Source organism: Candida albicans, chromosome 1, assembly GCF_000182965.3.
Source record: "Candida albicans SC5314 chromosome 1, complete sequence".
Taxonomy (NCBI): Eukaryota; Fungi; Ascomycota; class Pichiomycetes; order Serinales; family Debaryomycetaceae; genus Candida; species Candida albicans.
Window position 1 is genome coordinate 727,068 of NC_032089.1, and position 25,646 is coordinate 752,713.

A 25,646-nucleotide genomic window follows, 5' to 3' on the forward strand; every position below is an offset into this window, starting at 1 on the left:
TCTAATTCAAGATTACTACAATACATTAAACAACTTCTCTCAGTCTCTACTTTTTAGGTTTATACATGATTTGCGTGTTGGCGGGAAAACATTGAACAATACCGTTATTCTTAGTGTTCTGCTTCTGTATAGTCTTCAAATCCGGAGAAGGGTCATGACCTAGTATTGGCCCGAATGTAATTTGCCTTGGTTTGATATTCTCTTTGTTGTTGTGTACATTCTGTTGGCTGGATGATAAATTGGTTGGATGCTTTATCATTTTCAGATTATGTCTTCCTGATTGTCCATTCCCGGACACCGTACCAGTTTGGTGTCCATTATTGTGTAATTGCTGTTGGGCAACTTGTTGAAAGTACATTTGCTGTTGCCATTGCTGTCTCATAAAATTATTATCGGGAGTAATAACATTATTGTTAGTTGCTAGTGAGAATGACTGCTGCGGCACATTTCTCATTTGACCCAAGTTTTGAAGAGGCACATGCTGGATTATTTGTTGCGGCAACTGATTCTGTATTTGAGGAGAAATAGCAATGGCCGCTCCAGCTGAAGCTTGCTGTGGCATTTGAGTTTGAACGAAATGAATCTGAGGGTTAATCATTCCTTCGAGTTGCTGATGAAGAAAACTTTGAGTGTGCAGTTGCAAATGCTGCTGCTGTTCTTGCATGTTAGCCTGCAGTTGCAAATGCAGTTCCAGTTGTGTTCTAGCAATAAACAGTTTTTGGGCAATTTGATATGGAGTAAAGTTACTGTCGGATGGTGGATGATTTTGGACGGGCCCCAGTCTATTTGTCATTGGTGTTGAGAAAGCCAATGTTGAGTTATTTGCCATTTCCGGTGATGAATGAATCCGTTGCGTACTCAAATTAACATTGCACACCGATTGCGAATGCATCAAAGGTGGTCTTAATTGCTCTTTCTGCAAATTTGACTTCATTTTCTCTTGTTCATCAAGCATTTTCTTATTTAAAAGTTCCGCATTGTAAATAGGAGCAGTCATTGGACCTGCAATGGCTCCCCCATCAATATTAGCCTTGTTTGTATCAATTCGTAAACGAGACTTGCTTGGTGTATCCCACTGTCTTGAAGAATTCGGTGAAAGTTTCAATGGTGACGAATCAGCAAGCACAGTTTCATTATCATCAATATCACAGTGGTCTTGCTTTGACGCAGATTGGTATTTGCTATGGACGTCGATAATATTTATTTTAGAGCTCCCTGATGTGCCTGCTATATTGAGCTCATGGATAATATAAGCCCGTATAGTTGATTCACCCAAATCAAACTCCATTGTGCCACTTTTAGGATTACTATAAATTATTTGCACTATCTTCAAATTTTCATCTGGAGTTATGGCGGCACCATTTGCCAAATAAGTTATATATCCAAGGAAAAAATTCTTCAAAAAAGGGATCTGCAAAGTGTAAGATTTGGAAGATTCACTAAAATATCCATTGATAACATCAACTACTTCGAGAAGTTTATTTCCTTTCTTGTAAACAACGATATGGCTCCTCCAGCTAAGAATTTTGTGAGATTTCTCCCCACATGAAACATCTATTGTCATATGAGATTCAAAATTACCACCAGTTAAACTCAAATGCAGTTGTTGGAATTGATGAGAAGCCGAAACAGCCGAGCAAGGTGTAGAGCTTGCAATGTGATGGCAATTCAAATTCAAATCGTGATTGATGATCCAAGCAGGGACTTTTTTCAGCTCAAGTTTTATTCTTATGGCTTCCTCTATTGGAACAGATAATGATTTATTAACGTCAATCGACACCAAATTGGTGAAAATGTGATGATCATGAACACTTCTGAAACTTAATCGGAAATCTCTTATTTCCAATTTGTACAGAGTATCATCAAATTCTTCATTTAATGGCGATGTGCCCAACAACATATCTAACTCCTCGTCAATAATCGTATTGAGTTTTGAGGAATCAATTGACCCCCGTGCATTCACTAAGCTTCGCAAGGGAGTCAGCAATATATCATCTAAGTTGTTGTTTGCAAAACTTCCAGTTTGCGGGGTTTTGGTCTCTTTAACCAACTTTCCGGATTTCGATAAACGAAAAATACGGGACGATATTTGCTTGGTAGTTCTCAAAATCCCAGTTTTATTCAACAACATTCTTGATATAATCTTATTTTGTGATGTCTTTTTAAGAATTGATGATGCATTGAAGGAATCCTGATCTTCTTTGAATTTCTTGTATTTATACAAGGATTTAATTAGCACGTCATCTAGTTCCGGCCACCAAACCTTCTCATCGGCAATAGCACTCGAGCTTGAATTAGATTTTGTTGAATAAGCAACACTTTGCTTCCGATAGTTTATTGGCGATTGCATTGTTGAGTCTATCTTCGAAGCAACTGAATTGTTCGGCGAGTCAGTGAGACTTTGGTCTGTAGATAACTTTCTCTTTTTAACTATATAATCATCACCGGCTGTTTTCGGTGATATATCAGCAGCTTTATCCAAGCTAGGCGATTTGTTATTCTCTTCAATTTTTTCAAGCACTAATTTGTTTGGGGGTAAAAAGGAGTTATCTTTTTCGTGGTCATTTTCGTCCTCGTACATTGAAGTTTGGTTTGTTGAATTATGCTGTGCCTGAGATGTGTTTACTGTAGACCAAATTTCGTCGTTATTTTCTGTGTCTGAAACACTGCTTCCCTCTTTATTGTTGTCACCATCTTGTTGGGAAGACCTTGTTAAAGCCTCAAGAAATCGGTTGTGTTTTTTACCAGTTGAAGGTGGCACTAATGCCAGTGAAGTCGATGTTATAGGTGTTCTATTAATTGCCTTATTAAAACTGTTGGAAATATGTAAAAAGTTTCCCGGTGATATTGCTTGGACTGACGGTGAGTTAAAGTTGAATGACGGCAGAAAGTTCAAACCAAATGAGAAAGAAGGAGTTAGGATATTTCGATTCACACTTCCTAAATTTGATGTGTTAGAGTCCTTAGCTTTAGCTCTTGGTGTTTCTGGTGGGATCAGAATACTTGGTAGATTTGGCATTGCAAATTGCTGTTGGTTTATATTGTTGGAAGAATGATCGATTGATGGAGGATGTTATTAAAAATACCACTAATTGTTTATTTAACAGAAAGAAAGAAAGAAAGAAAGAAAGTAGATAAAAGAAAAATATAAACTTGAAGATACTGAAGTCTGAATTTTTTTGATTTTTTGATTTTTTTTGATTTGGTGGTATATTTATTGAATTATATCTTGAAACTATAATCAAGTTTTAGAAACCAAAAAAAAAACAACAACAAAAAAAGAAAAAAGAAAAAGAACAAATGGAAAACACGTAAAAATAGAACAATATATTTTGAGTAGAGCACCAAATGGAGATTCCAGATATATATTTGAGATCTAAATAAACTTGCTTTCTATAAGCTATCTAATTAATTAAATAAATCATACAACAATTTTTCTTCCTCTCATAGTTCTTCTTTCTACTTGTTTTATTACTGCAAAAGAATAAAGATCTAAGTAAAACAATACCGACGCGAAAAAAAAAAAACTTGAATTTTTTTTTTGTTTTTGCGTCTCCTTCCTCCTCTTCTTCATTTTACTCCTTTCTTTGTAATTAGTTGGTTGGTTGGTTGGTTGCGTGGGTGCGTGGTGGTGGCGAGTAGTGTTCTTATTGCGGGTGCCTTTTTCTTTTTTCCGCTTCTCCCCCAAACCATTTTGACTTTGTGTAAAGTACACGCTCTCTTTATTTTTATTTATTTATTGTTTTATTGTTTCATTGCTTCTTACGTGCTAAGATTAATCGCTACACTAATATAATAGAATTATCGGTCTAAATATCCGCCATTTCCATTCCAGATTGTGTTAAGACTTGCATGACAGGTACCTTCTATTGTCATCTACTTAAGTCACGTGGATGGCAACAACATCTATTGGTTGAGGATATGACCTTACATCTCACGTCAATTCAACTAGTAGCTAATGTTAAATATGTTTTTCGAGTTCTTCCACAATAGCATTACAAAATCCAGGATTTTTCTCTTCAAAGTCGCATACTGAATCAATAAATTTCTCCACCTGACACCTAGTATATTCATCTTTACCTCTTAATTGAACCATGTGTAAGCAATTGAAAAGTAGTTCACATTTTCTACTTGTTACATGTTGTTTAGTACTTATTAACTTCAAAGATGTCATATTGTTTTGTTCAAGTACATTTGAAGGGTAATTGCTACTGGAATCATCAATAAACTCGTCCACCTCTTCTAGTAATGGCAGACGTGGCGTTGTTTTTTGCTGTTGTATCAAAGTATTAGTAAACTCCCATTCAATTGGCGCCTCAAGATTCTCCTTGCCATTGTCTAATTTTCCAGATATTCTAAATCGAGGTTTGTATCCTGCCCGATGGTCATCATTGGCAATTTTCAATGAAATTAGATTAATCAACCTTGCTTGCACATCTTCAGTGACACATGCTTTGAAAAACTTATGTTGTAATAATGCTGTAGCACTTGATCGTTTGTCTGGTTCTTTGATAAGACAATGCTTTACAAAACTTTTGATATTGTCACTAAAATCAATCCCTGACAACAGTGGTGGCCTTTTTTTGGGTATGTCAAACAATATTTTTAATGGGTCATATTGTGATAACGGAGGTGAACCAGTTACTAATTCTATGGTGGTAATTCCCGTTGACCAAATATCTGCCTTTTCATTGTATCCAGTATTCCCACCATTGTAATTACCATTACTATTGACACAATTCTTAACGTTACCCTCAATCAATTTAGCTCTAGTGATAACCTCTGGTGCCATCCAGAACGGTGTTCCAACAAAAGTGTTCTTTTTCATTTTAGTCATTGTAATCTCGGTTGATACTCCAAAATCACCTAATTTTACTTGGCCCAACTCAGTCAATAAGATATTCGCCAGTTTGATATCACGATGTACTTTATGTTCTTGGTGTAAATACTGCAAACCTAGCAATACTCTATGAATGATATAACCAACAATCTCTTCAGGTAACTTTTTATGATACTTGAGCAAATCGGAACAAGATCCTCCACCACAATATTCCATGACAATATACATGTTATATTCTTGTGAAAAACTTTCAATATAGCGAATTATATATGGATTGCGTAAGCGGGACAAGAAATGGATCTCTTTGATGATTTGCTTGATATCGTCTGGGGATTCATCCAAATTGACCACTTTGATTGCCACCAATCTATTTGTTGAAACTTGTTGTGCCCTATAGACATCACCAAAATTGCCTCTTCCAATACATTTTGATAACACATAATTTGAGCTTTGTCCGCTCAGTGGTGAAGATGATGAGATATACGGGGAATCGAGTGGAACTGTCTGTTTCTTATCTTTAATGATTCTCATGATGAACGTATCTTCAAGTTTTTAAGAAAAATACAAAAAGAGATTTTTTGTAGTTGATTTTGAATTGTGAATTTTGTTTGTGGAAAATTTTTGAAGCGTATGGAGAGTATTTTTGCAACTAAAACCCCCAGAATTAAAAAAAAAGAAATGAACACAAAAAAATAAAACTAGGAAAGCCCAATATAGATACGAAAATTAAACATTAATTAATCATTATTAACAAACATTAAAGAATTATTTACTTATATAGAATATACACACTTATGTGTGTTAGAAGCAACCATATTTTTTTTAAATTTTTTTATTTTTTCATTTCAAGCTATGACACCTTAACTTGCTTTGCCTCCACTTAATTTCAAACTCCGAATTTTCCAGTATTCCACTGCTGCATCAGTCAACCCCAAATCTTCCTTTTGCAAATCTTTGATATGTTGAGAAACTTTACACCCATTTAAAATTAACAACTCCGAAATAATAAACAACTTTTTGGGTTTATACCCTAATTCACGATCATGCTCCTCTTTGATTTCAATATATTTTCTCAAGGAATATTCAAATAACGTAATCACCAAATATTCGTTTCTATTAGGTATGTTTATTTGAATATTCAAATTGATATCAGCACCACAAAGAATATATTTTAATGCGTCGGGGACATTGATTTTTTGTATAGCTTTGATTAAAAGGTTATCAATATCAGGAATAATAGACTTGTATTTTTTCAATTGATATTTGTTTCTAATAAAATTCAACCTGGTTTCATTATCAACATCACAAGTGATTTTTTCCTTTGAAGGTAAGTTTTCTTCCAAGTATGAGTTTACTACCCGATTATTAATATATTTCAATAACAATTCAGTTTCATTCTCAAACTTGTCCATTTTCAAGGATCTTATTCTGGTGATGTGTGAACCTATATTTCGATGACACGAAGCACAATTAATACAAAAGCATGTTAAAGTATTTATTGAAATCCATTCTACCAGTTCCGCTGAGCCACAATCAATACAAATACTATTATCACTATCAGGTGCAGAACGGACCATTTGCAAATAGTCCTTTTCAATTGGTGGTGCCTTTGATGTTAAGGAAATAGGTGAAATTGATCTATCTTGCCCAGGAATTATAGGTTTATCCTTAAACTCGGTGATTAGCTTGCCTATAGTTTTCTTTCTTCCCTCCTGCGATAACGATTTGGCATGAGCTTGTTCCAATCTTTTCGTATTAATCAATTGCCCAGCATTGTGTAATGCCTTCACCCATTTATTACGGTCATCATTATCAAAAGCTTGAAACACGTGCTTTGAACCCGTGGAAGTTAATACCTCAAAACAGAATTGCCTTTTATCGTGAGTTATTGCCTTTACATTTGCCAAAGCTATTTCTATTGGTTTATTTATTGGAGTTCTGCCTTTTCTCCAATCAGCATACTCTATTAATTGACCTTTCTTCAAAACCACCCATTCCTTATGCCATCCTTGTTTTTTCTGTCCTCCTAAAGTGAATAAGATTCCCGATTTCTCTGAATCGTCAGGACCAATTTCATTATCAGGGGGTTTACTATCATTAAATATTAGATCCCAGTTCTCTTTTGTGATAATGAACTCATCAATACTGGAAGTGACAAGATTGTGTGGAGAGGCTGTCGATGTAGAAGGAGAGCTGCTACTGGTGGAGACCAGTTTATGATTTAGTCTGTTGCATCGAATCAAATTAGTCAACTCTTCGTTAGTTTGACAAGCCTCAATCATCTGTCTAAATTGATATCTCTCACTGTTAAATCTTAGCAACACATTCATATATATTTGATAATTATCACCAAGAAGATTCTGGTTAGATTTCTTATCCTTGAAACTATGGTAATCCAATAACCGTGGATAACGTGGATCATATTTTAAATTAAGAAATTTGAAAAAGTTTTCAAGTACTTCATTCACATATTGATTATTTGTAACTTTTGTTAAGCTGTTCAAGTAATCAAATTTTGATAATTCAAAAACTTTTCTTTTGGCTAATAGCTTCAGTTCTGGTCGTTCTTTTTCATTTGAAAGGTATTTATTTAGCCAACTATAATATTCTTTCGAGTCTGCTTCAAATTTCTTTTGTAGCTCCAAATAAACAGCACTCGAATCAATTTGAGTAAACCCGATATTGGCATATATTTTATTCAAAAGTTTATGATCACAAACATTCTCAAAAAAGAAATTGAGATTCTTTTCAAATGGCTCAAACATGGCTTTAAATACTATGTGGAAATCCAGTTTGAATCCAAACTCTTTCAACAAAGATGTAGATTCAAGATCAACAATCTGATCTATAGTATCCATTACTTTGATTTTTGAAGTTGTCACCCTCCTAACGTTGGATTCCAATACCCTAAATTCGTCAACTAAATTAGAATATATTTTCTTAGCCCAGGGGATATTATTTTCCAATCGCGTCAATGTTTTTCTGAACTCGGGCCCATCCTCAATATCAATCTTAAACTCCTTTCTGAAATCACCCAAACTAAACAATTTGCTTTCTGGTGATTTTTCTTCCAATGGTTGGCCCTTTGTTGCCAAAGAAAACAGTGAGCGGTTTATCGGCGTTTCAACAGGAGCTAGTTTATCGATCCATACACTAAAATTAAGAAAGTGACGAAACTCATTGGACGTTGAATCATGTTCCCATAAAGAAATGTTCAATTTGGTATTATTCACAATTTTGGGGTCGAAAAAATCGTTAATTATTATTTTTTGGAAACTATGGTTATTTTCTTCTATTGGTAATTTCCTATACTCCAACTTTGACAATTCAGTCATGGGTTTATCTTGGGTGTTATCATCATACAACTGATTTTTCAAGACATCAACATCTGTCACGCCCCTTGATTTCACAATAATTAACGATCGTGACTCGAATCCAACGACCGGTTTGATGGAAACATGTAATTTCAATTTATTAAACTCTGGACTTATCTTAATTAACAATGGAAACTGTGATTTTTCATCATCATCAGGATTTTCAATATATGAAGCCAATTGGAGAACTATTTGCTGTGTGTTTGTGTATATGGTGTTAAATGTGTCAACCTGTTTTTTCTCATTTAGGGCAATCACAGATCTTTTGGAGTCCAATTCATCCGTAAAACTCAATTTATTTAGAGTGACACATGTATCATCTTCCTGATAATAGGGAAACGAGATCTGAGAAAGCAATTCCATTTCTGTGAGAGTGTTTGAATCTGATTGCTAACCTTGTAGTTGGTGTTATTTTTTTTATTTACTTTTGTTTCAATTTATTGGTCTCTAATGTCTGGCTGTTTTTTAAAGTTTTTTTTTTCCTCTCTCTTTTTCGTTTTAATTTGTTTGCTACAAAAATAGTAGCGCAAGTGGCTAAACTATATTTATATGCACATATGGTAGCCACGAATATAAACAAAAAGAAACCAATGATGTTCTATTGGTCATGCGTAGACTAGAAGTGATGGGTCAGATTAGATGCTTATATCATGACAACAGATAATTAAAGCCTTCACCAAACAACCATTGACGACAAAGTCGAAAAATCAATATAATAATTGTAGATGTTAATTAAGTTAATGTGAGCTATAAACTCTTATCTAGATAGATGACTCTATTGTATTGGTAATTTTTTATAGTTTTTATATAATTTTGCAAGGTTTGTGTAATGGAAGAGAACAACACTTGCCATTGAAAGTATATTATTTATAGATAGGATTTGAATTTTTGGCTTTATGGGGCTTCTGTTTTACGTGCCTGAATTATGTTGGCAATCCCACCCAACAATTCTTTACCAGCGGCGCGTCTTTTCTAACCGATCACAACAACAAACTACATGTGCATTTATTATGTTTTGCAGAACTTACAATTGCCCAAACTTTCATGTTGCTGTTTTATTGTATCACCTCATACTCTTCACAAGAATGAATACTTGTGCATTACTGAAACATGGAGTGACGAAACCAAATTAAACCCCTATTTATTTATTGTGACAAATTCTCGACTAAAAAAGTGTGGGAGACACAAAGAGGAATAATACAAGCAAACAACGACAATAACCAACTTTTTTTTTTTTCTCCATTTGAATTTTGAATTGAATTCGGTTATACAATTTCAACAACAACAACAGATCAAAATTTTTAGGAAAAACGAAAAAATCACCGGATTAGGTTAGATTGATAGACCCAAAAATTTCCCCAAATTTTTTTTTTTTTTGCTTTATTCTATTATATATAAATACTTCTTTTTCTCTATCAAAGAACACGGTAGCTGTCACCCATTGGTTATTATACTTCAATTGTATCTTTCCAATTTATACAGACTATTGCATCGTTGCTTGCTAAAATAATGGTGCTTTCATATATACTTGAAAAAATACCAGTAGTGACTGAAGATCCATTTTTACAATATAGACCATTCCCTGAAGTTCCAAAAACTCTATTTCAAAAACATTGGCATGAAATCTTTGCTTCATTTACGTTTTATTTTATTATCCAACAATTGTCTGGTCCAATATTCTCCATAATAATGGGTCCACGGTACACCAAGTTATCTAGATCCACCAGAGTGAATTTTGACGTTCATGTAACTTCCATGGTGCAATGCTTTGTTTCATTTGCACTTATGGTCCCTCATTTGAACAACCCACACTGGGTAAACAGATTAAACGATCCAGCCAATTCATTACTAGGCTCAACTGATTTTGGTGGATTAGTCTGTGCACTTACCGTGGGATACTTTATTTGGGATCTTTACGTGTGCGCTAAGTACTTTTCTTTGTTTGGAGTTGGGTTTTTATTTCACGGATTTGCTGCAATGTACGCTTTTGCAACAGGGTTTGTTCCATATTGTCAACCATGGGCCGGACCATTTTTAACCTTTGAGTTGAGTACTCCATTCGTCAATATTAACTGGTTTGCATCCAAGTTGCCAGCAGGAACTTTTTCAGAAAAGACAATAATTATTAACGGGATATTACTCATGGTGACCTTCTTTATCGTGCGTATAGTTTGGGGGTTTTATGCTGTTTCCCAACTTGCGGTTGACATGTTGGCTTCGTTGGACCAAGTGAATAAATTATTGCCGATCTCATTGTTGGTTTTGAACTTTTTACTTAACAGTCTTAACGTATTCTGGTTTTATAAAATGGTGATGATAGCCAGGAAAAAGGCAAGGGGTCAAGAGTCAACTAGAGAAGCAGCTAAGGAAGTTAGAGAGAAAATAGAATAAAGGGTCCTTATTAGTATTCTCCGTCATTCTGTTGGTGATCAATTGAAATCTCATGCATCAAGTATGTAAGATAAACAGTCGTGTATAAGATGTTAAAAAAAGGACTTAAGTATGTAGTGTATTTTTATCCAAAATTATCATGGAGGTTTTTCCTTTCTTTTCTTTTGTATCTCAAACTTGAAACTCTCACAGTTTAATTCTACACCAAGAAGTTTGTTGTCGTTGTTAATCTTGTTGCCATTCGATTTTCTTTACTTTTTATTTTATTTTATTTTCTTGTCTCTCTTTCTTCCTTTTTCTTCTTGTGCCTCAATTAACTACTTCTACAGTCGAACAGAGAAGTATAGATTTCAGTTGGTACATATTTCTATTTTTTGTATTGTAAACGACTTTAACAGAGAGAGAGAGATCATACATTCACAATAATATATACATTTTTTTTTGTTTGTTTGTTCCCGTGTCATCAATTTACTTCTTGTTTTTTTTTATTATTTAATTTCTTGAGTATTTTCTTCTCACACCGATAAGTCAGACAGCAACTCAACTACTTATAATTATGAATAACGAATACGACTATTTATTTAAATTATTATTGATTGGTGATTCAGGTGTCGGTAAATCCTGTTTGTTATTGAGATTTGCTGACGACACATATACACCAGATTATATTTCTACCATTGGTGTTGATTTTAAAATCAGAACCATCGAGTTGGACGGCAAAACTATCAAATTACAAATCTGGGACACTGCTGGTCAAGAAAGGTTTAGAACTATCACTTCTTCCTATTATAGAGGGGCACATGGTATCATTATCGTGTACGATGTGACTGACCAGGAATCATTTAATAATGTCAAACAATGGTTACAAGAAATCGACCGTTATGCCACAGGTGGTGTCATGAAATTATTAGTTGGTAATAAGGCTGATTTGTCTGATAAAAAAATCGTCGAATATACTGCTGCTAAAGAATTTGCTGATGCCTTGGACATTCCATTTTTAGAAACCTCCGCTTTATCATCGACCAATGTTGAACAAGCTTTTTACACTATGGCAAGACAAATCAAAGCCCAAATGACAAACAATGCCAATGCCGGAAATGCTGCCAATGCCAAGGGCAAATCTAATGTGAATTTGAGAGGTGAATCTTTGACTTCTAACCAATCGAATTCCTGTTGTTAAAAGCAAAGTGGAGAAGGTGTCTCTTTGTGAGTGTGTGAAAGGAAAAGATGATGAAATATCAGGGGAAGATTAGTTGAATAATTCTTTATCCCTTATATATAATATATATATACATGTTGTTTTAAATAGGTAATGTTCTTATTTCTAGAGGAGTAAGATGTATTTTTTTATTCTTTGTTTTTTTGTTTTTTGGTAGTTCATTTGTTTGGATTTCACTATAAAATACTACTTAACTGTTGTCTGCATGGGTGTTCCTATTGTTGTAGCTACAGGCCAGCGACTCTAACGAACAACGTAAACGTAGTATTGGACATACAAAACGTCGTCTTCATCTCTACCGAATCTTCCTCTAGCAAAGAAGTTTTCCTTCAAAACCCATTTGTATTTGTCTTCAACTTTATCATCGAAATAGAAAGTTGGGTTACAGGTAACATAACTATCTTCAATTGCAGCTTCTTTGGTTTTCTTTGTGAAAACAGAGACAGAAGTTTCATCCAATTGGACTTTACCTGGGTAGTAGATGAAAACACCGCTGCCATTAGCTGTCTTCCCGTATAATTTGCAATCTAATGATGCAGTTGAAACGGAATTTTTAATGTTCAAATCGTCAGTACCATAAATTGAATGGATGTCCAATTCGAGACCCAACTTGTTTGGAACAGTTTTAACTTCACCGTTAGCAATTGTAGCCAAGTTCAATGTTTTGTCACTTTCATTGTTGACATAAATGGATGCTGGATCAGATGCCAATTTAAGATTGAAAGTGAAAACTGGAATGAGTTCAGGAGCTTTTGGAACTTCTGGGACGGCTAATTTGAGTGCGGACATGGCTAATTTAAATCAATTGAATTAGAAAGATAAACTTGATTGAATTATTGTTAAAGGAAAAGATAAAAAAAGGGAATTCCAATTTATTAGGAGTTTGTAAAAAAAAGGGGAAAAAAATCCAAGTGGAACAGAATTCCCTATTTATAGTGATTGGTGGTGGTGGAGAAGGATAATTAATTTCAAAAAATAGTGTGGACATAATATAATCTGCCAATCCGGACTTTAGCCGGAAACATTTTAAAAAAAAGTGTTGGGTGATGACAAATACCGAACACTTTACGAGTCGAGAACCAATACAAAAGAATGAAATCTCCACAGATTAGAGAATAAGCACAATAGAGATATCAATCTACCTTTATTATTATGCATATTATTTATAGTTTACGTACTTCAGTGACAGAGCCTTTTATTTATACTCCCAGGGGGGGACTCTCAGGTAGGTGGAAGAAAGGAACGAGGACCAGCGAGAAGTAACTGCGTTCAAAGGATTTAGTAAAATTAGTTCAAAGCGAACCCGTGGAAAGTCTTAGAACTTGAGTAAACTAAATTACCCCCAATCGAAAGAAAATAACTTCGATGATTGGGCCAACTCGTGGCTGGAAATAAATGTTTTCTTTTTTGGTAGGGATGTACAGAGGATATTTTTTTAAAGAAAAATCTTAAAATTATATGGTAGCGATTTGTGTAGGTTGGTTGTATGTATTTCTTTCCACGACGACCATCGTGTAAATCTGATCAAAAAAAAAGGACAATGAGTGAGAGAAAGAATACTAGATTTCTGTTGTTGATGTTGTCGCCACCAAAACTGGAGGGAAAAAAAAAGAAGAAAAATCTATAAACTGAAGTTTAAAAAAGAACTTGAATCTCTCAGAACTACACTAGAACAGCATAGTGGAACCATAGAAACATGCCAGAATCTAAGGATATTAAAATGAAGGATGTTCAGCAAGATGATGTATCCTCTGAAATAGACACATTGGTCAAGGAAATTGAACAGTCTTTTATTTTGTTAAGTAAAGTTGCCACAACTTTCGACAATAGATACGTTTCAAAAGTGTTCAGAGACTTGGGTCCATTGAGAAGAAAATTGGTCAAGAATGGGAATTCAGTGTTAGCAACTGTCATAAACAACACATACCCGCAAACTCATAACTCAAAAAAATATTTATTAAAGTATTTGAATGAATCGCCAACTTCAGTGGGAAACGATGCAATGGATGTTGATAATACCACATTGATTCCAGAAATTGAACTTTACATACATCTCTTGGTTCAAGTTTATCTTTTAGATACTGGTAAATTGGAGGAATTGAATTCCTTAGGAGAACATGTGGTCCAATTGATGAAATCATTCAATAGACGTTCATTGGACTTTATTCAGGCAAAGGTATGGTTTTATGTATGCAGGGCTAAAGAGTTGATTGGAGATTTATATTCGATTCGTCCAGAGTTACTGTACAGTTTGAGAACAGCCACCTTGAGACATGATATAGAAACAACAGCATCGGTCATCACATTACTATTAAGAAATTACTTATTGACCCACGACATCAGTCAAGCTTCTGATTTGGTAGAAAAAGTCGAATTTCCTGAAAATGCTGGTAATGCGTTAGTTGCTAGATACTATTACTATTTGGCAAGAATCAATGCCATCCAGTTGGACTATTCTACTGCAAATGAGTGTGTTATAACCGCGATCAGAAAAGCACCACAAACATCTTTAGCCAACGGATTTGTCCAAGCAGCTACTAAATTGAGCATTGTTATTGAATTGTTAATGGGAGATATTCCGGAATTGAAAGTTTTCAAAAACAAGTCTGGCAATTTGGAACCTTACTTCAATGTTACTAAGGCCGTGAGATTGGGTGATATTAAGTTATTTGGTGAGGTATTGCACAAGTTTGAAGCTGACTTCAAAAAGGATGACAATTTCACTTTGGTTTCTAGATTACGTCAGAACGTTATAAAGACAGGTATTAGAATCATATCATTGTCATACTCCAAAATATCGTTAAAGGATATATGCATCAAATTGCATTTGGATTCTGAGGAATCAACAGAATACATTGTTTCCAAAGCTATAAGAGATGGTGTCATAGAGGCCAGCATCAACCATCAAAAGGGATACATGCAAAGTAAAGAATTGTTGGATGTGTACTCTACAAAATTGCCTCAAGCAGAGTTTGACCAAAGAATTAAGTTCTGTTTGTCATTGCATAATGAGAGTGTCAAATCCATGAGATATCCAAATGATAATGAAAAAGAAAATGCCAACAAAGAAATTGAACCAAGTGAGGAAGTTGAATTATTGAAAGCTATTGAAGAAGGAGATTTGGATGACTTTATGGATTAAATCAACTAAAAAGTTTAAGAACCTTTTGTATAGGATTTTTAGAGTGTAATACAAGATATATTTTTTTTTTTGCCTTTATCCGGATAATATGATCAATAATATATTTTCACCAGCGAAAAAAAAAAGAAAAAAAGTATAATCATAATAATAACAATAGATCTTAAACAACCGATTCTTCATCAAGACATGGTGGAAAAACAGTTTAACATAGACCTAGAGTTAAATGATACTGGTCATATAGATCCATTCTTACAAGATGAGTATGTTTGCTTTCTAACTTTATTGGTATTTTTGGTTCTGTTTTTTAGTTTACTAACCTTGACCAAGAGATAAATTGAAACTTGAGGAACTAATTCCACGAATTTTATTTGAACGTAAATCATTTTTGAATGTGACGGAGGATTCTTTGAGAAAAGAAATAGACAATTCATTGAAGATTTCCGAAGAGGATGCTTTAGACACTGAAGAAAGTAGAGAGGACACAGTTGAAGCAGATCAACAAGAAGTGTTCAATAAACACAAGTTTGAATTATCGAAAAATATAAACAATGCACTTAATGAAACCCAACTTTCCTTAGATTTTGTATCCTTATTAATATCTTCAGTGAAACCAAGTTTGGCAAAATCTACCATTTCACCACACTTGTCAAAATTTGTCAAACCGACATCTTTAAATTCGGATAGATTGGGTCAAGATAGTAATGATAATCAAGAGAGTAAGGCTACTGATTCTTTTGGACAAGGATGGAAATTGGAGTCACTTGGAAAGATAACCGATCTTTTCAGAGAAGCTAGTACTAATTTAAACGATCAAGTTATCAAAGAAAGACGATATTGGAATATGATAAATTTGGTGCTTGCCAACGACGAGGTTCTATTTCGAATGAGGGACCCCCAAAATAATGCTAGAGCAATAGGAGTGAAATATGGGTATGGAGATTCAGGATCAAATTTTCACGACCAAGGGTTGGCATTGTTACGCAAGGACAACCAAACAGGAGAAATCTCATTTCACCCCATATCGTCAATCAACAATGCTAAAATTGTAGAAAAAGTTTCGAGATTTATTAGAGTGAAAATTTTGAGCCAAATAGATGGGGACTATATGCTTACAGGACAGTCAATTTTTAATTTTGATTTTGAAAAAAGCAAGCAAAGCATAATTAATGACATCGAAAAGGCTAGATTCTTTTTATTTGAGGAGGACTTGTTTCATCAATTGATACGCGAGGCCAAATTGTTGGTAAACTACAATGTGTCAATCATATCGAATAAAATAATAATTGAAATCAACAACATTATTATTGAAATAGAGTCTATCGTGTATGATGAGTTGAATGAGGAGGAACTAGAAAACTATTACCAGAATGTAAATGAATATTCCACCTTACACAATAAAAAGTGTCAGCTTATTTTAAACTACTTGAAACTTATGCTTTGTTGTTATTACAAATACAATCTCAAATTGAAACAGAAGGTTCCAACAGCATTGACTAAATGGAAGCAGAGTAACTCCCATCCTTTGATTTTGCGTCCGTTAGTGGGTAATATGAGGCATGAGTTAAATTTGCTAAATATGAAGAGTGTTTTAGATCGATTAATGCACGCTCATGAGAGTGAACTTTCTTATTCCAAACTAGATGTGGAGAAGTTTATTAACTTAGCCACAAGAAGCAAAAAGCAAAACCCATTCCAAAAGTCAATTGAAAAGCCAATTTCAAAGTTCCATTTAGTTTTATGCAACAAAACCTCTAATATGTTGGACGTCAACATACAATTGACAACTAATGAGCTGTTTGTCAATCTAATCATCAATATGACAATTATTAGATTTGAGACAGAAGACGATTTTAAGAACAATGTCAATGGTATTAACGTTCTACAGCTTGGGTTCAGTGATTTCAATGAAATCGAAGAATGCTTGGATTGGTCGATCCAAAATTTTGTATAGTATATGTACAAGTATTTAACGAAAAGTATTATAACATTCAGGTATAAATATAACCACTGTACATCACTGTTCATCTAGTTCAACTACCCTGACTTGCTCGTCGTGTGCTGTTCTAATGGCCTCGCTATTTTCTTCCACAAATTTCTTCATACGGTAATACTTTTCATCTCTCAAATTATTATAGATTAAGAAATTACCCCATATCTCGAACAATACGTATGTTATCACCAAGCTGTTGCTAACTATACTTGTAGGGACAAAATAAATATATGCTGCTAAACAGAAATATCCCAGCAATCTGATAGGAACCAAGTTCTCAAAATAAGACCAATTTTCGGCCAATAATGGAATCAAGTCACTTAGGGCCAAGGAAATAAATACAATGGAAGCCATTCCTAGTAATGGATTTGTGGGTGTTAGTCTAATCAATGGAACTTGCATTGCTTGTCCCAATAACACGATGAAGCCCGTCATTGACAAAGCATCAGGATCTTTGATTAAAAAGAAAGATATGACAACCAAGGCAAAGACCCTGATGTATAACAAGATTTTAGCAGACAAGAATTGCATCACGATTGATTATTTGATGGAAAGATTTATGGGAGCAAACGAAGAAAGAAAGTTGACCATACCTTTGAAAAAAAAAAAATAGATCAAAAGCAAAGAGTAAAAAAAAGTACAGGAATGGAAAACGCGTGTAGAGTCCAGACATTCCACGTTATCTTAAATTTATACAAGTTCATCAGATTTTACCATACTATTGAAAAGCAGTCTTTAAGAATAAACCTATTGACATGGAACCAAAGAGGTCGCTGAAAAGTGCAACCTTAAGAGCTGAGACATATGTGTAAACGAAGAATTAGAAGAAGTCAAAATCTTTAATATAACAAACTACACTATAAGAACCTATCTTCCACTGATGCTTTTCATCATTAACTCTTTAATAGCACCAAATGAATTTATAGATTTCATCCCAAATCCTCTTGCCCACACCAACGGGTAAAAATCAGTTGAGAATATTTTGTGTAGTTTATCGCAGATGCCTAGCAAGGCATGATTTGAGGGCCAAGCATTAGCAACGTAATTTTCTAAAACCAAAGTTGAACCGATATCCATACCTCGATCAATCCCTTTTTCCAAAGCTTCAACCAAAGCAGCCACGTCTGATTGTCCCATGTTCAATCCTTGACCAGCTAATGGATGTATCGTATGTGCAGCATCTCCGACTAATGCTACTCTTGGAGCAACATAAGTATCAGCATGAGACATTTTCAATGGGAATCTAGCACGGGAGCCACTCAATACATCAACAACTGGTAATGGGTATCGTTCTTCCAATTCTTCGGGATTGAATTTGGATAATCGCCATTCAATGTCCTTTAATACAGAAAAATCATTTGGATCTTCTTGCAACACACTGTAAATGTAGTTCAAGTCAACTTCTTCCAACACCATTGCAGCAGTTACAAGATGTGGGAATATTTTTTCATTTACTTTCAAAAGCAAGTCAGCTAATTCCGGAGTGCTGGACCAAACAATAGTGGCATTGTCTTCACTTAACGGTAAGATAGCCAAGGGGCCTGTAGTCAAAAACCTTTGCCATCCCACTGCTCTGAAATCTTCGTATTGCAATTTCACTGTAGCAACAACACCAAAGGTATTGTATTGCCAGCCTCTTGACTCAATATGGGCATATTTACGCACAGGAGAATTATACCCGTCTGCCCCCACCAATAACCGCGTTTGTATTGTTTCTCCGTTTTCTAGTTTGACAATTGGCCAATCCAATTTAGGATCACTAACATTGGTATCTATTTCAGTCAAGTTGTGATTATCCAAATCTGGTTCTATTGGGTTAACAATCTCCACAACCTTGGTGTTATCCTTAATGGTAGTTGATTTATCTTGGAGGCTTTCAATTTTAGCCAACAATGAGCTCTGTATATTAATAACCTCACACATTGCTGCTAACGTGCTTTGTCCGATTGTACTAATATCAAACTCAATTCTCGAGTTTGCGTCTTGTGAATCATAAGCTATGATCCCATCATACGCTTTTACTCTGTCTTCATGGATAAAATCCCAACTCCCAACTTTATTCTGCATAAATTCAATTGATTTTGGAGTAAGAGAAATCACTCGATTTGTATAGTCTGCTGGTGGATCGTTATGAAATTTTCGAACATTGTCCAATGAAGAACCCTCAATAAGTGTACATTGCAAATGCTTAGTTTTGGGGGAAGTTTTCAATGCTGCTAGTAACGTTAAACCTGCAGGTCCTCCTCCAATGATCACAACATCCTGAAACTTGGCCGACGTTGCTAAAGTTCTGACAAATCTCGAAATCATTGACCACTTGATTAATTTTATAGTTGTACAGAAAAGTGAAAAAAAAAAGAGAGAACTGAATAAACACAGTGCAACGGAATTCTAAAAGGGGATGTTAGAAAAAGTGAAAAAAAAAATGAGTTCATAATTTTTCTATGGTCCGTTTGTTTGTTTGATTCTCTTTTAAATAGAACCACTTAGTAGTACTCGTTTACTACAAACGTTGTACGACACATTTTCATACACCTCTTTAATTCCTTTTAGTTTCGGGGTTTTTTTTTATTATTTCATTTTTCATAAACCTATTAATCAAACTATAATACAAACCTGTAACAATATATAGAATCCTCGTCATAAGCAAAAAAAAAAAAAGAGGGTAAAGGATTAACAGTGGCGACACCGCTGTATTAGTTTTTTGGTATTTTTTCCAATTTTACTTTACCACTTTCTATCCAAGATGGATCAATCAATTGTTCTTTCTCCTCGTACATGTACTTGTATGAAGTTTTGATAGTACCATCACTGACACCAGTTTTATCAGATATCTTGGATGGAGGTAAGTCAAATCCAAACACTAGTGAAGCCATGTAAATTACAGTTGCAGCAATTGTAGTTGGCGATCTACCTGCTAAAACCCCGACTTCCTTACATCTTCTGGCTATGTATTCCGCACCATTTGTAACTTGTGTGTTAACACCCAAGTGAGAACAGAATCTTCTAATCAAATCCTCGGCCGAAGTTTGGGTGGTTTGAATACTGTCTTGACCGTAGTATGCAGCATTAGGGTTGGCTGCATTCTTTTCACGAATGATCTTGTCCATGATCTTGAACACTTTACCAATTTCCTTACGAGGCACATTAGTCAAAGCCCATATCTCTTTGAATGAACGAGCAACATTGGCCTTTCTGCAACCAATAAAGATAGAAGCTGCCATGATACTCTCTTGTGATTTTCCTCGCAATGGTTTCTCGTCATAAACCATTTTGTAGACTTCCTTGGCCCCATCCAGAACTATTTTAGGCAATTGATAACCATCGCACATTTGAGAAATCTTGATATATGCTGCAGCCAATGCATTGTCTTTTTTATCGACTAGAGATTTAGATTGGGCTCGGCTTAACTCTCTTCCTGCTTTGGTACTATCAGGAGCATAAGAAATCATTGTGGACAAGTCTTCTGTGTCTAATAAAGGGTTACCTGCATCACCAACACGAGAAGGATCATCACCATTTTGGTCATCGTTACTGAAAGTTCTCCATTCTGATCTCGTATCCACAACACGATCACTCAATACTAGCCCACAACTGCCACAGACAATGTCACCTTCGCTGAACCTCTCTACCAAATCAGGTGGAAATATCTTACACTCAGGACATGTTAATGTAACATTCAAGTTTGGTCCAATATACTCCTGTACTGCCGTAGATGTTGATGGCGACATAATATGCTTAGTAATACAAGCTTAAATACTTTGTATTAGTTTGATTGGTGAAACGATATTGTAATCTCGAATTAACGGAACAATAGATACGCCAATGTAAAGTACAACAAATACTGATCGATTTAAATAGATGTATTGGTTGCACTAGGGGGGATGAAAGTTGGTTTGAACAGGAAGTTTTGATAACCGGTGATGATTAATGTGATGGAATTGCAGAAATTTTTCTTTTCTGTTCCGTCACACTTTTTTTATGTTAATCTTGGAGACACAGAAAAAAAAGAGAAGAAACAATGCGTCGTGTGACTTGACAAAATATAGTCTTTGATAAGCAGACCACACTTTTTGCCGAAAAGCTCATCTCGAAATGCCCCTTGTAACAATCTGAGTACAATAGTAAGTATTTTTATAGCTGACAGTGTGAATTGATGGAAAAAATAATATTAAACAAAATTAATACTGGTAAAAAAATAGTGAAGGGTGCGAGATTCGAACTCGCGCGGTCAACTGACCAACAGATTACTCTGGTAAAGAAGGATTTGAACCTTCACCTTAAGTCTGTCACCTTAGACCAACTCGGTCAACCCTCCAATGTTACACAAATTTCACCCCTAAACATTTATATACTTATAAATATATTTGCTGAACTTGAAAACAAATCTACTTTTCTTGGGTTTAAAGAGGTCAAGTAGTCAACTGTTCCATTCACAATTGATATATAATGGAATTTTCACTTAGTAAGTAAGCAGTTTATTGAAGAAGAGTATTAACTATTAATGGTAACAAAAAGGTATGGTTTCTGTGTACCAACCAATAGTTTACTCAAAGAATTGTGACAAATTTATACTAATTTTGTTTATATGGCAATATGTTGCAAAGAAAATCTGGAATCAAAGTGGCCTAGCAGTCCATAAAGATAACAAGACTTTTAATTAAAACAATAAAACAAAGCAGTAATATCAACACTGCACTACTTGTATGGCACAGGGAGATTTACGTCTTTGGAATTCTTCTAACCAATCACCAATTTCGTAGAGCTCAATTATTGAAATAATGTTTCTTCCTTATTATTCGTTTAAACAATCTAGTGTCAAACTAATGTGTTCGTTTTAAAATGAAAAATAATTAACTTCAAGTCAAGTAAATTACACAATAAAAAGTCATCATTTTTATCACTCCAAAAACCTCTTGTGATATTGCTATTTGCAAGCTGACCAACTTGAATACAGTATTTACAACCTTTTGTTGTCCACACATATTTTCTTTTTTAGCCACAACCACACCAAAAACACATCAAATTGGGAATACAAAACTCATTATCTGGCACTAACTCGTTTCTAACAATGTTTGCTGTTTCTGCAATAAGTTTACTTTTTGTGGGTTTCATATTATTTGTCCTCTTTGTTTTAACATGTATGTATAACTGCCTCATGCAGATTTAGCATTCTTCTTGACTAACGAAAAGAGGTACTAGGTATTGTTCTTATCCCTATTATATTTGTTTTGGAGATTATTAGTGGAACAATATATATGATTTCCTATTTAATAAGTTCTGATTTAGTGGAGGACAATGCTCTTGAGGGATTAATATTCACCTAGGAGTCATATTTTGCAGCACCTAGTATCAAGGGATGTTGTGTGTACTTTGGTACAATAATGGTTTTCCCAATTCCAACAAAACCGCGAAGGCGAGACTACTGGGCTATGAAAATTTCGACCACGTCAAATAACAAGAGAGTTTGAAAAAAAAAAACAGAAAACGAATAGAAACTAAACACTTGAAAGGTAACTTGAGACTAACCAATCATAGTAACGATACATTCGAGTCAATATGAAAACGTCAGTATTTATAGCAATCTTCAATTTACTTGTTTGCGCTCTTGCGTACACAGACTTGACAGGATCAATTAAAATCAATGACAAAAAGATTACCCTTGGTGAGTTCAATACTCAAGAAGTTAAACAATTGACAATCAATTCTCCAAAGGATATAATAGAAATTGACTTAAAAAGTAAAGATATCAAGGGTAAACCTGAGCAGATTATGGTTAGTTTGGCAGATGTCAAAAACCCAGCTATTTCTACGCATTATGTTCCTGTGGTCAAAGAATCGAAAATCAAGTTGAACATCAAAGCACTTTCAATCCCGGAAGTTTTGAAAACTAAAGACAAATTAGTTTTGACTATTGTAATTGCCGACTCAAAATCAAAGAATAACATGATTAGAAGATTGGTTGAAGTTTTGCCAAGTCCCGAGTTTAAGAGTACAAGCAGGTACCAGGCTAAACCAAGAATTGGAATACAACCAGAGATCCATCACATTTTCAGAGAGGATGAGAGGACTGTTAACCCAATTGTGCCAGTTGTATTTATAATTGCAGCTTTTACTTTACTTCTTGGTTTGTTTGGCTCGTGGGTTGGTTTTATTGGAATTGATAATTTATTTAGAACGTTCAAGACTATTAGTAAAGTTCAATTGTTACACAACGTTAGCTTTTTGATTTCAGTTTTGGGGTTTGAATTGAATTTTGTCAAGTACTATTTGGGTCAATCAATTTTCACCACTTTGTTTTACGGATTTATTTTGAGCATTCCATGTGTTTACTTTGGAGTCAGCGTTTTGAGAAGTTTAGCAAAAAACCGTGCTTTAGGCAAGTAAGCTTGTGCAATAACACGCTATATCCTTATTCTATAAATCATTAAATAGAAACATCTATATTTCGTTGAAAAGGTACAAAACAAAAACAAACAAAGCCTTGAATCATCATATATATATATATATCACTCATCCTGTAGCGTATTTGTTATCCATCTGAAATTGTATAATGTGGAGATTCCCTCACTCATAGAATTGGCAGCAACAATTTTCCCTGTAATGAGCCCCATAGGCACCACACCATAGGAACGTGAGTCCAATGAATGACATAAATTATCACCAGTACACCACACATGACCTTCTGGTATTCGAATGTACTTGTTATATCCATCATGTTGTATTATTTCATTTGGGCTATTGGTTAGTTCAGATGAGCTGGATGGGTCCACCAAAATCATATCCCCTGGCATCCCAGTAATCCGTTTACAGATTCTATGACTAGGGTCACTAGGTTTGATTGCGACAATGCAATCTCCCATTACTAAATTTCTTCCATATTTGTATTTTTTCAACGCATGAACATAGTCGTGTTGGTTTTGTAATGTTGGCAACATTGATTCGCCTCGAGTTTCAGTGAATTCATAGACATTTTCATGTATCAAGTGTGCTATGCAGCCTGCTCTCAAAGTCCAGGATAACGTCGATCCGACAAACTTAAGTGATTCAAAGAATGTCATTGATCAGAGAAAAGTAGACTTGTAGAAAGTATCACCATAGAAAATAGGAAAGAAAAAAAATAGAGAGTTCAGTATTCGCATCATTGGATTGTGTTGTTTCACGAAAACAAACCACAAATAAAATGTTGACTGGAAGTCCACAGTTAGTCCACTTTCCCTTCAAACAAACACACTCTTCTCTTTCTATTTGAACAAAACAGCATTGTTGATCCTACTACTTTACAACATGTAATTAACTACTTTGAAATATAAATTATTTTAACTAATATACAAATGATATATAATATATACCAATCCCGATCATCTAATAAACGAAACCCAAAATTTTACCTGAAACATGCTTTCTTCTAGCTTCTTCATGGTCCATGATACCAGCAGAAGTGGTTAAGATGACATAACCGAATTGTCTAGCTGGTAACAAGTTATCAGTCCATCTTTCAATGTCGTTAATTTTAACGTTGAATCTTGGTTGGATAACACCACATTTGTTTAATCTACCGTTTAATTGAACAACAATCTTACCTGATCTGTGATCGTCAATGTATTCAAATTCACCAATATAGCCTAATTCAAGTTTGCTAGTAATGAGTTCTTTTTCCTTTTTTGGTTTTGTTGTTGGCAAAAAGTTTGATTAAACTAGAACAAAAAAATAGTATAAAGATGTACAGGAAAAGTAAACGATCGATACAATTGAAATGTTATCCATCGTGTAAGAAGCATTTCCCGGTTTGTTATTCCGAATACTTAAAAGACAGAAAGGGACTGATAGTTTTTATTCAAAACACCGATCAAGCCATCCAGTTATCAATTCGGGTGGAAAAAAAATAAATAAAAAGTGAATAGAATTCTTTAATCAAATAATTGTCCAATGTTTCCAAAAAAAAAATACATACCATGCTTTTGCATAACAGTTAAAAATTTGATAATAACCTTTGAAGATGGTCTAATCAAAACTTGACGTTTACCAGTTTTTTCAGCATTGTTAATAGCATTTAAAGCATCAGCTAAGACGGAGGTTCTAGTCATTTTATTTTATGCTAAAATGAAGTTAGTATACAAAAACCAAAGAGTCTAATTTTTTATACTTAGATCAGCCACATGAGTGTCCAACAGAACATCGGAGTCATGAGCAAAATAAAACTAAAAAAAACAGGGCATAATGGGTATCAGTATTCTCTTGGAAACTATCCTTATACTGTTGAAATAAAGTTTGAATCCATAGTTTGAGCTGAGTCAAGCTAGATGTATCTTTACAGTAGCAGTTCTCCCAAATGAAAAAAAATAAATATTTGAAGTGAACCATACTGTAATGAACAACCAAAGAATGTACTGATTCCAAAATACCAAATTAAGAAGCATCCACATGCTTAAAAAAATAAGACTCAAAGATATGAAGTTACTTACAACTTCATGGGGCAATCTAAATTGAAAGGGTTGACATACTTATTATTTGTTCTTGTTTATAATTATTAAGGAAGAAAGAGTTTAAAATATTCTGGTGAAAATTTTTTTTTCTCTAACTTTTCCAAAATACAAAATTTTTTCAAGCTCATTTTAAAATCACGAATCTCACTTTTGTATGCACTACCTAATGCTTCGCACGACTTCTTTCCTCTATAACTTGGAAAT

General features: G+C 34.4%; 15 protein-coding genes and 1 non-coding gene across 16 annotated transcripts; 6 read left to right on the forward strand and 10 right to left on the reverse strand. All coding sequences in view use genetic code 12, as the record gives it.

The window, feature by feature from the left end:
- Window positions 1-46: 46 nt before the first annotated feature.
- Window positions 47-3,019, reverse strand: CAALFM_C103460CA (uncharacterized protein; the record flags this gene model as incomplete). Its single annotated transcript, XM_716453.2, has 1 exon — window positions 47-3,019. The coding sequence occupies one exon, from the start codon at window positions 3,017-3,019 to the stop codon at window positions 47-49; it is 2,973 nt and encodes a 990-aa protein (XP_721546.2).
- Window positions 3,020-3,961: 942 nt separating this feature from the next.
- CAALFM_C103470CA (putative serine/threonine protein kinase) lies at window positions 3,962-5,371 on the reverse strand (the record flags this gene model as incomplete). The annotated part of the gene is made up of 1 exon (XM_716454.2): window positions 3,962-5,371. One exon carries the CDS (start codon window positions 5,369-5,371, stop codon window positions 3,962-3,964), a length of 1,410 nt encoding a protein of 469 aa, XP_721547.2.
- A 329-nt stretch (window positions 5,372-5,700) lies between these two features.
- AGE1 (Age1p) lies at window positions 5,701-8,577 on the reverse strand (the record flags this gene model as incomplete). The annotated part of the gene is made up of 1 exon (XM_716455.2): window positions 5,701-8,577. The coding sequence occupies one exon, from the start codon at window positions 8,575-8,577 to the stop codon at window positions 5,701-5,703; it is 2,877 nt and encodes a 958-aa protein (XP_721548.2).
- A 1,146-nt stretch (window positions 8,578-9,723) lies between these two features.
- On the forward strand, window positions 9,724-10,605 carry CAALFM_C103490WA (uncharacterized protein; the record flags this gene model as incomplete). The annotated part of the gene is made up of 1 exon (XM_716456.2): window positions 9,724-10,605. The coding sequence occupies one exon, from the start codon at window positions 9,724-9,726 to the stop codon at window positions 10,603-10,605; it is 882 nt and encodes a 293-aa protein (XP_721549.1).
- Window positions 10,606-11,161: 556 nt separating this feature from the next.
- YPT1 (Rab family GTPase) lies at window positions 11,162-11,785 on the forward strand (the record flags this gene model as incomplete). Its single annotated transcript, XM_716457.2, has 1 exon — window positions 11,162-11,785. One exon carries the CDS (start codon window positions 11,162-11,164, stop codon window positions 11,783-11,785), a length of 624 nt encoding a protein of 207 aa, XP_721550.1.
- A 282-nt stretch (window positions 11,786-12,067) lies between these two features.
- Window positions 12,068-12,613, reverse strand: CAALFM_C103510CA (uncharacterized protein; the record flags this gene model as incomplete). Its single annotated transcript, XM_716458.2, has 1 exon — window positions 12,068-12,613. One exon carries the CDS (start codon window positions 12,611-12,613, stop codon window positions 12,068-12,070), a length of 546 nt encoding a protein of 181 aa, XP_721551.2.
- Window positions 12,614-13,520: 907 nt separating this feature from the next.
- RPN3 (proteasome regulatory particle lid subunit) lies at window positions 13,521-14,966 on the forward strand (the record flags this gene model as incomplete). The annotated part of the gene is made up of 1 exon (XM_716459.2): window positions 13,521-14,966. The coding sequence occupies one exon, from the start codon at window positions 13,521-13,523 to the stop codon at window positions 14,964-14,966; it is 1,446 nt and encodes a 481-aa protein (XP_721552.2).
- Window positions 14,967-15,152: 186 nt separating this feature from the next.
- MED17 (Med17p) lies at window positions 15,153-16,917 on the forward strand (the record flags this gene model as incomplete). The annotated part of the gene is made up of 2 exons (XM_019475084.1): window positions 15,153-15,226; window positions 15,294-16,917. The coding sequence occupies 2 exons, from the start codon at window positions 15,153-15,155 to the stop codon at window positions 16,915-16,917; spliced, it is 1,698 nt and encodes a 565-aa protein (XP_019330629.1).
- Window positions 16,918-16,980: 63 nt separating this feature from the next.
- On the reverse strand, window positions 16,981-17,391 carry CAALFM_C103540CA (uncharacterized protein; the record flags this gene model as incomplete). Its single annotated transcript, XM_716462.2, has 1 exon — window positions 16,981-17,391. One exon carries the CDS (start codon window positions 17,389-17,391, stop codon window positions 16,981-16,983), a length of 411 nt encoding a protein of 136 aa, XP_721555.2.
- Window positions 17,392-17,823: 432 nt separating this feature from the next.
- On the reverse strand, window positions 17,824-19,266 carry COQ6 (putative N,N-dimethylaniline monooxygenase; the record flags this gene model as incomplete). Its single annotated transcript, XM_716463.1, has 1 exon — window positions 17,824-19,266. The coding sequence occupies one exon, from the start codon at window positions 19,264-19,266 to the stop codon at window positions 17,824-17,826; it is 1,443 nt and encodes a 480-aa protein (XP_721556.1).
- A 386-nt stretch (window positions 19,267-19,652) lies between these two features.
- On the reverse strand, window positions 19,653-20,687 carry SUA71 (transcription factor TFIIB; the record flags this gene model as incomplete). The annotated part of the gene is made up of 1 exon (XM_716464.2): window positions 19,653-20,687. One exon carries the CDS (start codon window positions 20,685-20,687, stop codon window positions 19,653-19,655), a length of 1,035 nt encoding a protein of 344 aa, XP_721557.1.
- A 471-nt stretch (window positions 20,688-21,158) lies between these two features.
- Window positions 21,159-21,274, reverse strand: tL(UAA)3. Its single transcript has 2 exons — window positions 21,236-21,274; window positions 21,159-21,204 (listed from the first exon to the last, which is right to left on the reverse strand). It is a non-coding gene; the product is annotated as a tRNA-Leu (tRNA).
- A 753-nt stretch (window positions 21,275-22,027) lies between these two features.
- Window positions 22,028-22,126, forward strand: CAALFM_C103580WA (uncharacterized protein; the record flags this gene model as incomplete). Its single annotated transcript, XM_019475085.1, has 1 exon — window positions 22,028-22,126. One exon carries the CDS (start codon window positions 22,028-22,030, stop codon window positions 22,124-22,126), a length of 99 nt encoding a protein of 32 aa, XP_019330630.1.
- Window positions 22,127-22,515: 389 nt separating this feature from the next.
- On the forward strand, window positions 22,516-23,343 carry CAALFM_C103600WA (dolichyl-diphosphooligosaccharide-protein glycotransferase; the record flags this gene model as incomplete). Its single annotated transcript, XM_716465.1, has 1 exon — window positions 22,516-23,343. One exon carries the CDS (start codon window positions 22,516-22,518, stop codon window positions 23,341-23,343), a length of 828 nt encoding a protein of 275 aa, XP_721558.1.
- A 122-nt stretch (window positions 23,344-23,465) lies between these two features.
- IMP1 (endopeptidase catalytic subunit) lies at window positions 23,466-24,017 on the reverse strand (the record flags this gene model as incomplete). Its single annotated transcript, XM_716466.1, has 1 exon — window positions 23,466-24,017. The coding sequence occupies one exon, from the start codon at window positions 24,015-24,017 to the stop codon at window positions 23,466-23,468; it is 552 nt and encodes a 183-aa protein (XP_721559.1).
- A 304-nt stretch (window positions 24,018-24,321) lies between these two features.
- On the reverse strand, window positions 24,322-25,043 carry CAALFM_C103620CA (40S ribosomal protein uS8; the record flags this gene model as incomplete). Its single annotated transcript, XM_019475086.1, has 2 exons — window positions 24,322-24,581; window positions 24,911-25,043. The coding sequence occupies 2 exons, from the start codon at window positions 25,041-25,043 to the stop codon at window positions 24,322-24,324; spliced, it is 393 nt and encodes a 130-aa protein (XP_019330631.1).
- Between the last annotated feature and the right edge of the window lie 603 nt (window positions 25,044-25,646).